The 10328-nt window shown below is 32.2% G+C and overlaps 1 protein-coding gene across 2 annotated transcripts; it reads right to left on the reverse strand.

Annotated features, from left to right (window-relative positions):
- Nucleotides 1-805: 805 nt before the first annotated feature.
- LOC136989763 (uncharacterized) lies at nucleotides 806-2979 on the reverse strand. Of its 2 annotated transcripts, XM_067288022.1 has the most exons (5): nucleotides 2843-2979; nucleotides 1670-1805; nucleotides 1286-1392; nucleotides 1119-1191; nucleotides 806-1079 (listed from the first exon to the last, which is right to left on the reverse strand). In XM_067288022.1, exons 1-5 carry the CDS (start codon nucleotides 2888-2890, stop codon nucleotides 919-921), a joined length of 525 nt encoding a protein of 174 aa, XP_067144123.1. In that variant the 5' UTR covers nucleotides 2891-2979; the 3' UTR covers nucleotides 806-918. The 2 variants fall into 2 exon arrangements, with proteins under 2 accessions (XP_067144123.1, XP_067144122.1); XM_067288021.1 differs by having other exon boundaries at nucleotides 806-1191.
- Nucleotides 2980-10328: the final 7349 nt, after the last annotated feature.

Here is a 10328-nt window from a genome sequence, read left to right on the forward strand (position 1 = left end):
GCATTTGCAATGTAGTTGCAGATGCAAAATGGTGCTGATTCGTTACTTTTGAGCCACTTTTTATATAGTTTGTTTTTTTAGTATTTAATTTCCATATTGAGTGCAACAAGAGGACATTTTTAATCTTACTCATAAGTGTTTCGCGTTCTTCAGTAACCGGGCGGATAAAAACCAATAAATGCTAGTCGCGCGTCTGCGCCTGACCGCGGGCTACCACTTGGAGTTTTGTTAATGTGTCTAACATCTAAATAGGGGTCAGTTAATTATAGAAAGTTATCCCGAAAATCGCTTCCTTGGCAGATTGTAAAGGTGTTGCATTGCTTTACTCCAAAAATCCACTTCAATCCCATCATGGGTTCGGCCAGACCCGAAAAGAAAGCCACCATGTAGCGAATGACGAAGGACTTGGACTGTCTATGAATATTTTTAAGGTTCTTGATCTAAACTCGAATTTGTGATCCCCAAAAACAATAGGCTGACACCTTTAATGTTTCGATTTTTGTCGTTAACAGATAGAAATGATATAATTTAAATTCATCCTAATTTCATAATTTAGGGAAAGAACTAAAGGGTGTGACTAAATTATCTCGAAAACAGCTCAAAAAGCGTTTGCCAATTCTTAATATGTAAATCGGTGAATAAAATTTTAAAAAAGTATGCTTACATGAAGTTTTTAAGTGAGCTTTCTTAAATCGATAAATATGAAAATTAAAATGTACAAGTAAAAACATACGTATTATTTAATTCATTTATATTATAAAATAATAATGAACATAAATAAATTTTCTTAAATATTTATAACAAATTATATCTTAATAAAGTATAAGTTCTTTTTATTGTCGATGTAAAAATTCTTCTAACTTTTTACATTAAAAAATTAAATACATGTAATTTGTCTTCATTCATTTGCGTTGTGTTTTAAACAGCAGAATCTTCTGGATTTTCTTCGTGTTTGTCTTCTGTACCTTCGCCTTCAGCCTCAGGGGCTTCAGTTTCCTCAGCTGGTGCTTCAGTTTCTTCAGCAGGTGCTCCGGTTTCTTCAGCAGGTGCTTCGGTTTCTTCAGCAGGTGCTTCGGTTTCTTCAGCAGGTGCTTCGGTTTCTTCAGCAGGTGCTTCGGTTTCTTCTGGTGCTTCAGTAGGAGGAGCACGACATCTGTATTCTACTTCTTCGGATGAAGATGAAGAAGAATCCTACAAGGAGAAACAATATATATATATATATATATTTGCTATAAAGTTTATTTAGAAACAACATTGTTATGGATAACAGAATTTCATTTTATACCTCTGAGGAAGATTTTTTAGACTCTTCAACACATTCTAAACCTTCCCGGCAAGGGCATTGGAACATATACACGCCTTCATCATCGTCATTGGGATTGCATACTTTTCCTAATATAAAAAAAATAATAATAAATAATATATGTTTAAGCATTAATGCTCCATAAAAATAGAAAAATATTAATCACAAATTCCTTTTTTTCATCAAATTTAAGACAAATTATAATCTAAGCCTAAATATTTTCCAAAGTAATCTCTAAATTGACTCGTGATTAAAAATTAGTTTAAGTTCTTCAAAATTAAGATTAAATTCGTGAAAAATGTATTATTATATATTGAATCTTAATTTTTCTCGATGATATCCAAAAGAGAAGTAAATTAAACTCACCTTCCCCACGAAGAGCTTTGCATTTGTTCAACTTGAATGATATGTAAGGTATATCAGGAGTTAATCGAACACAGCATTGCTTAGTAGAACAATCATCTGATGTTTTGCAATGCTTAAATGCAAATCCCTCTGCTACCTAAAATGTAGAATTAATTACATAAACATAATTTTAATTAAACTTTGTTAGAGCATGTGATAAATTCTAGAAAATTTAATTAAATTAGTAATTAATATCTAATTTTTTAATAACAGGAAAGTGTAATTAAACATAATATTACAATAATTAAAGATAATAATTAACTCAATGCTTGATTTCTGCATATTAAATATTGTCGATAGAAATTCTTAGAAGAATAAAATAAATTGTTATTCCTTATCAATAAGAGATAAATTTCTGATCTGTTACATTAGATAATTGATATATTTTAATTCTATTTTCGCTGGAAAGTTCCTTAAGCAGCCATATTTTCCAGAGCAAATATTATTATTACAGTATCAATATTAGAAAATTCATTTATATCTTAATTTGCGCGTGAACAAACAAACTTCAGAAACATTTTATTATTGTTTTTTAATGAAAATTAATAATAAACTTTAAAAAATTATACAAAACTGTAAATTTTTTAAATGATAATGTGCAATTTCTAGAGATTTAAAACAAAATTTCTTCATATAGGTTATAGAAATCTAATCTATGAAGCATTGTACGTAGCTTAAAGAATAATTTGTTTAAAAAAATTACGTGAATTATTTTATTATTGGTAAATTATACAGATTTTAATTGAACCCATCCCCGAATCTCGACCAGGTGGTATGAATTCGATGATAGATTGGATGAGGCAACTCAACTCATGAACGATCTGCAAAGGGACGATGCCTCTCAGGAGGACTTTCTATAAGAAGCTGAGCCCATTTGGGTATTAGATACGTGAAGAAAACACGAAAAATTCCACGCGACCAGACTGTTGTCAGGTGTGAACCCGCGACTAGTATTCAGTGGTTTTTATCCTTTCCACGAATAGTGGGGGTGAGTATCTCTAATCACGGCTTAATTTGTACAAATCAATATTACCAAATTACGGTAATAATTAAAATAAAAGATTTATAATTGCTAGTTAATAAATTAAATAACCGACATTTAAACTAAATTTCACAATTTAAAATTAAGCTTACCTCGTACAGGGAGACTGCGAGAAGGGCAACAATGCACAAGTATTTCATCCTAATTTCTTCTTCTTTCAAAAGCAAATGTGGCAAAACTCAGTTTCCGATTGAATAAATACCTTCCTTTATCAATTATTTATCATCGTCTGTTCAAATATGTTATGAAATTAAAAATAATATCGGCATTGTGACATCCATATCTTGATAAGTTATGGTGCTGCAATAAGCTGTTTCGTAGATACAGTTAGAGTAGATAGAGTATAACATAATTTTCTATATTTTATTATATTTTATTTAAATTTTATAATATTAATTAATAATAAATTAAGTTAATAAATATATGTTATAATATGTAAGTTACATTTAATATAATATTAGTGAGAACGTAATTTTATTGTTTTCTAAATGATATTTTGTATAATTTGTGAAAAAATCCTTCCTCAAAGTATAAACAGAGTATAATTTTTTATTTATACAGTGCAACCCCTCTACAACAGCCACTGATGGAAACATAAAAAAATGGTCGTTGTTTGAAGGTTGAATGATGTTCACTTAACCTCCAAACAACGGCCGTTTTCTTAAGCAAAGAATTTTCATTCTTTGCGTAAGAAAATTATTAATTATGACGCGAGAACGTAAAAAGGTTAAGTGTAATTTTATTCATTAATTCACGAATTAATCTTGTATTTTTATATGAACTTGGGCATACATTACATAAATATATGGACGATTGGTCTAAACATTAAAGTTCAAAAGAAAGATTATGAGAGTTTTGTCAATTTACAGTATTTAATAATGAGACGGTTTTATCTTCGCTGTTGTATTCTTAAATGAATGATTTAAGAAGTTAGAAAACAAAAATAATACAGTTTTATATTATAGTAGTGAAACAAAGGATATGGCGATTAAGCTAAGTGTTATATACAGAAAGATGAAGAAGAGCATGTTCCAATTGATGCTTGGAGGTAGGAAAACTAATCAATATTTATGATCTCAGGCCATCATGTAGAAAATAAAAAGCGGAATTGGGACATGCAATGTGACAAGATTGAAGATGAGAAATGGGCTGATGAGACAGGGGAATTTATAACAGAAGGGGATCAACAGATAGAGATGTGAAGTTGTTAGGAAGGAGTAGATGAGAGAAGCAAACCAAAGAAAGAAAATGGAGATTACTGCGGGAGATCTTCGTTCAAAAATAAACTATCGATAGTTAAATAGACAATAAACAATTTAAACAAATGTATTACTTACTTTTAAAACTAGTACAGTTAATAATAGAATGATTCTTTCTCAAAGAAACCCAAACATTCCTCAATAAACTTTTATATTGTTTTATGACTTCGTATGAAAATTCACGTGCACTTACATTGTATCTTGCAATCAAGGCGTTGTTGAAAATGACACTATACAGAACCATAAAGTTATAAAAAAGATTGAAGAATGTTTTGGATTTCATAGCGAAAGAATCACCCGCTAGTTTCTTGTGTCGTAGAAAATCATATAATATAATATTGAGAGAAATTTGTATAGCTAGGTGTATTTTATTAATACGTTGACATAACCTTTAAGAAGACATTAGGTTGGTTTTGATTTGGTTTAATTAGTATACCGCAACGTGACACATGAGCGATCTGCCAAGGGAAGAATACCTCCGGGAGGTCTTTTATGGGCAACTGGTCCTTTTTAAACAAGCGTTAAACATGAAGAAGACCAGAAAACTACACGTGACCAGCCCTTTAGTAAGGCGATAACCCGCAACTGACTACCAATGCTCAATGGTTTCATTCACTCGGCCTCCGGTGAGCTTAAAAGTTATAACAATTAAAGCACATTCTTGCTTGTTTTTATATAAAAATAAGTACTTTAGATTATTAAACGTATAAAATTGAATTTTTTGTTTCACTAATAAAATTATTCGGTCGATTCAATCAAATACATGAGATACGTTATACAATTCAATGAATAATAAACTGATAAGGAGCGATTGATAACTTGTTTCCAGGCGCAAACAATTCAAGATAAATCAGTATTTCGTATTGAAAAATCATTGACGTCAAAGACCATTTGTTCTTTTCTGTTAACTGATTTATAAATTTTCATTATTTTCATATCCAATTGGTCTATTAAATTATTTATAGATTATGATTATCGCAGATAGATAAGACTTTAGAAATTTCAATTTTAGTTTCAATTTTAAATGATTCGCAATAATAATTTAATTTACATAATGTTAATTAATAATGAAATATAATTTTACTTAATAAATCCGAATCATTAAAGCTTTTGTATCTACTGTTGTTACACTTATTTTTCGTCTTTTCACTTAATCAAATTGCCAAAATCATTGGCTTGTATCATCCCATTGTTGCTCAATAAGCAGCAATACATATTGTTGCTTAGCAAGCAAAAGATAAACAAACATAAAATATTATTTAATATTGTTGCTTAACAATTTATACAGATTATTAATAAAGTTTTCAGCAAGTTATAAGCGAATTTTAAGATTTTTATATTATTCAAATTCTTGATAGATAACCTTTCAAGAGAGAGTACGGACTGTATTTTACTCACATAGCAAAACCTGTCAAGACGGAACCTGAATAAAACGGAAACCTGCCAAAACGGAACGATTTTCTTTCCGGTTTAGCAGGTTTCCGTTTTAGACAGGTTTTACTGTGCACATTTTTTACGTCAATTTGACGTCATTACTTCAGTTTTAAAATAAGAAATTCTAAAGAATGATGTCAAATTTATGTAAAAATGTGCACCATCAAAATAAATCCAACATAATTAACTTTTGGAACTGTTTATAAAATTTTATATACAGGTGTACAATGGCCTTCCAGTGATCGAGTAGATAAAACCACCGAATTTCACCCTCCTCAGCAAATCGCTTTCCCACCAATCCAATGAAGTATAATAGTTCTTCTTCTTTATTTAGTCGATAAATAATAACAGTTAACTAACTTTTGAATCATCCTGTATATTAAAATTACGCGCACAACCGCATACAGCTGTGTTTATGTGAATTGATGTCTAGCTGCCGTAAACGGAAAGGTTTCTACACTAACGTAAGAAGAACAATTAATTAGATTAAGTAATTAAATAAATAAATAATTTCCGACGTAGATATGTGTTATCTATTTACATGTAATACGTACTTACGTCATTTACCTCATTGGATGATATGTATAGTGTGACGTCTCGAGACGAAGAATAATGCAACGTTTCAGTGGTTCCTAATATTGATTTCTGAGCCCGAAAATTTAGAAACGGCTGCGCACGTGCGCCTTGAATCGGCATGCGACAAAATCTAGATAATTCGAGGGCAATTCGGTTCATGAGGTCATTTACTAAATTACTATTTATATATTGTTTTTATATTTGGGTGTTAATGCTACTAAACTTTGGAAATTATAAGTCAAATGGGGGGGGAATGGAGAGGGGTAAGTCAAATCTCGAGTGGAGTCAGACTTAATGAAAGTTTTAGCTGTTATTGGCATATATATATATATTTTTTTAAACTTTCCTTAACCCTAAAGTAAGGCTTGATAATTATACTACTTAATATTATAAAAAGATATTTTTAAATAAAATCTCATACAGATGGCGCCACACACAATTCCGACTGGTTTTTTAAACAAGTTTTTATTACTACTCTATTTAAACTTTATATCTTACAGTTAGTGTAAGTGGAAATTATCAGACTATTCTCCTGATTGTCTTAAACGCAAGTTCCGGGAAAGTCGTGAAACCAGCTTTTTAAGTGTCTTTAATGGAGCTATAAGTGCAATTTTTCACAGATGCAAAAAATGTAGGCCTAGACTTACTTTATTCTCTTCACATTTTGATCGTTTTAAGACACTTGCCCTTTTTTTATGATGTTAAATTTGCGCTGAAACTTGATTCTAATCTCTTTAGTTGTGCACGCGATCTCCAGTAGATGTCGTTATTTATTAAGTGCAGTGCTGCCACGTACTTCGAATTTAATCCATTCCAGGAGACCATTCAAACGCTGAATTGTTCGAAGTCCGAAACAATTTTCTCCGTTAGGAAGAATGGAAAGTTAATTAATATGTTCCCAGACTCTAAACAATACCCGTTTCGATATACTGTAATAATAAAAATTTCATTTACTATATCTTAGTGACGAGTGATAATGTCCAAATTATTAATAATGTCCATAGCTTTCTCACAAATAATCCTCTCGGAGATGCTATCACCAGCTAAATACTTCTCATTTATCTACATTAGGAGTTTATTTGTCATCTCCTCAAGTAGGCTACTTGCCGTCTCCTGGAGGTCAACGTTGTCACATCTTTAGCCATATTATTGCTTTCTTATTCTTCAAACTTCCTCTTAGGCTTCCACGCTTTTCTTAGATGTCGCAGTTAATATACACGAATTATTTTAGTTATTATTTATTCCTTAATCGAATAGCCGCGTGGATATTCGATTAAGTGCCGGGACGGTATAGAAGATTTATACCCAAACTTTTAATATTTCAGTCGTAGAGAAACTGTGTTGTGCTAGATTGCTTATTCGAATTGTTAAACACAAGATCGTGTTATTAACTCAATCACTTGGCTTTTGACTCCACCTTTCACTGTCAACTAAATAAAGGTGGAGTCAAAAGCCAAGTAATTGAGTTAATAACACGATCTTGTGTTTAACAATTCTTTTAATATTTGTTAAATTTACTCTGGTGCTCACTACTCGCTGAGTGGATAAAGCCACCGAACTCCGGTAGTTGGTCGTGGGTTCACGCCTGCCAACAGACTGGCCACGTGAAATTTTCCAGGTTTTATTCGCGTTAGTAACACCTAAATAAGGGCCAGTTTTTTCATAAACCCCCGGAAGGTATTTCCCTATGCAGATCACCCACGTGTCGCGTTGCCGTAATCGAATAAAACCAAAAATCCTGGAGCTGCTTCTGACCATGGCAAAACTAAAATTGTCGTGATAAATTGAGGTGTTAACTTCCTTTTTTATAATTAATTGACAATCTATTGTATTTCAATTTCCAATGAATATCTTTAAGTAAATTATATTTCAACTGTATCCAAAATTTTGACCATTTTTTAACTGTTTGTTGTTATCCCGGGTATTTGTTCACTAATTACCCTGCACCACAAAGAAATACCAGATACCGCGTAGGTGTCTGGTTTTTAATTTTTTGGGAAAAAATCAGGTTAGAATTTTAATGGCCAACATATTGGAATCCATAGAAAGATCTGAATGTTCTGTAAGGAAGGTCTCGCGATAAAGACTAACAAAATCTTGTGTTCCCGATTCTTCCAGTCTCCCCTATATTTTTCTAACAGGCCTATAAATGTAATGGCCGACCTAGAATTAAATCCCCGCAATAAAATAATATATAAATGAACTGAAAAATAATGTTTTTTTATTTAAATATTGTTTAATTTTTTGCGCAAAGAAGAAATTTAAGGGGGAAGGAATAGAATAAAATATGAAAGAACTAAACAGAAATTTTGAAGATAACAATTCCACGAATTTGAAAAAATCGTGGTTTATACTGTAACTATTTTTTATGCGTGTATTAATAAAAACAGTGTACTGCTGTAAAATAAACTTTTGATTTGTACAGAATCTTATTCTGTTACTACTGTAAATACAACTACATACTATGTAATTTATCTTGAGGTAGTGTTACCACCCGTCCGGTTTTCACTCGGACAGTCCGGGAATTGAGTCACTGTCCGGGTGAAATATTAATTTCGTCCGGGAATTTCATAGAAATTGTGAAATTACGATGTTCTTGCAAATATTGTTATAAATTTACACCATTTGAACAACGAAAGACCTCACATTCACTGAAACTCATCTGCCATTCAGCCATGTTACTCTGTTTATGCTGACGTGTGACGCGCATCCTGCCTCTTGACTTTCTTTTTTTTTTGCTTGTATGTTACTCCTGCGCAAGCCCCTAGTCCCTAACTCTAAGTGATTTAGAACCTGCATGCACGTTATTCTTCGCATTATAAAATGACATTGCGCATGCGTCAGGAACTTCTGTTCGAACAAACCTGACCTGCCATTCGGGCCAGCGATTTTGTAAAGGTGGCAACACTACTTGCAGGATAAATAAAATTAAAATCAAACTTTGTTAGAAGAGTACTTTACTGTACATAACTTTATCAAAAATCTGAGTTTAAGATGGCCAGATGGTCGAGGCAGTTGAGGCATAATTGGAGGATCTTGTCAGTTCGAAAAATTCCGGGAAATTTTCGGGGTATAGTCCATCCCGAATGTGTCAAGTCCCGTTACTCGCCACTCGGTCGTGCCATTGTCAACTCGGATAAACCCATAAAGAAGAGCAATAGGAGTGTGGGAATTCAGTTCGGGCAATAAGAGGCCATGTTAGTGCTCATAAAACAATTAAATCATATGAAATAATTAGTATATCACTCTAAATCAGTGGGTCTCAAATCTACGCTTGTAAAGCTGATCTCTGCATGTTTGCTTTCATAAGAGCAATTAGTTTCCGCTCACAGCTACTAGACGGCGCCACTGAAACGAATTTAACACAAGGTCTGTATAAGAAGGTCAGGACACGCTCCCGTGATTCTATGCGGCAGCGGTCATTTTGGGACTTATCGATAGAGCTCACCACACGTGGTTCCTGAGTGAGTCGATTATTATTACGTATATACGTACTCAAAACGTTAAACAATGGGTTTACGGAGTTTACAGCTTTCTGTGTGTTTACAGAGAAAGAAGTTATGTCACAGATAAGCTCTGTTAAAAATATCATTAAATTGTGTTTAATATTATTCTTTTTTGTTAAAGTTTATATAATTAGGAAAATAACACGTTTAAGCCTTTGTAAAACCAAAAATGTTCATTAATTAAACGTTAGTTTAGTATTTATTTTTTTAATGCATTAATATTGTGTTGGTAAATGCTTTAAAATAAAATTTTGGATAACTTCATTGTATATTCTTTATTATACTTTAAATTTTCTTTGATGTTATTGCATTACTTTACGAAGTGACTATATACGTAATTGCATCAGTTTTAGCACCTATTTAATTAGTTTCAATCATGACAGCAAATGATATGGATGATTGTTTCTTTTAAACTATTTGATCGAAAAGTTACATAAAATTGGGGTTGCATAATCATCCGAAATTATATTTTTGACTGGAAATCACTGGATTTCTGCAATTTTAGTTTAATTAATGTCGTATAAAACTGACTGCTCGTACAAGTTTGCTTAAAACATGCGACTCAAAAATCCCCAAAATGGCGGCTCAAGAAGTAGGTCACGCGTGTCCTGACCTTATATAGACCTTGATTTAACAGAACTCTATTAGTTTCGTATCTGTACGTAAAACTGTGCCATGTATTCTAGTCACGTAGACTATTCGCGATTAAAACGGAGGACCTTCACTCTGATGTCACTAGAAAGTTATTGCTGTAATTATAGTATTGCACTGCCGAATTATTGCCGTTTATCGCGTATATCTTG

This window comes from Centruroides vittatus, unplaced genomic scaffold (assembly GCF_030686945.1).
Source record: "Centruroides vittatus isolate TY-2023 unplaced genomic scaffold, ASM3068694v2 scaffold_769, whole genome shotgun sequence".
Classification (NCBI taxonomy): Eukaryota; Metazoa; Arthropoda; class Arachnida; order Scorpiones; family Buthidae; genus Centruroides; species Centruroides vittatus.

Bases quoted from the DNA above. Each gene is read 5' to 3' on its own strand.
- LOC136989763 (XM_067288021.1), bottom strand. From the start codon at position 2,890: ATGAAATACTTGTGCATTGTTGCCCTTCTCGCAGTCTCCCTGTACGAG. The intron at 1,393-1,669 runs GTGAGTTTAATT...TTTTTATATTAG, and splicing joins CAAAGCTCTTCGTGGGGAAG to GAAAAGTATGCAATCCCAAT. The intron at 1,192-1,285 runs GTATAAAATGAA...TTCTCCTTGTAG, and splicing joins CTAAAAAATCTTCCTCAGAG to GATTCTTCTTCATCTTCATC.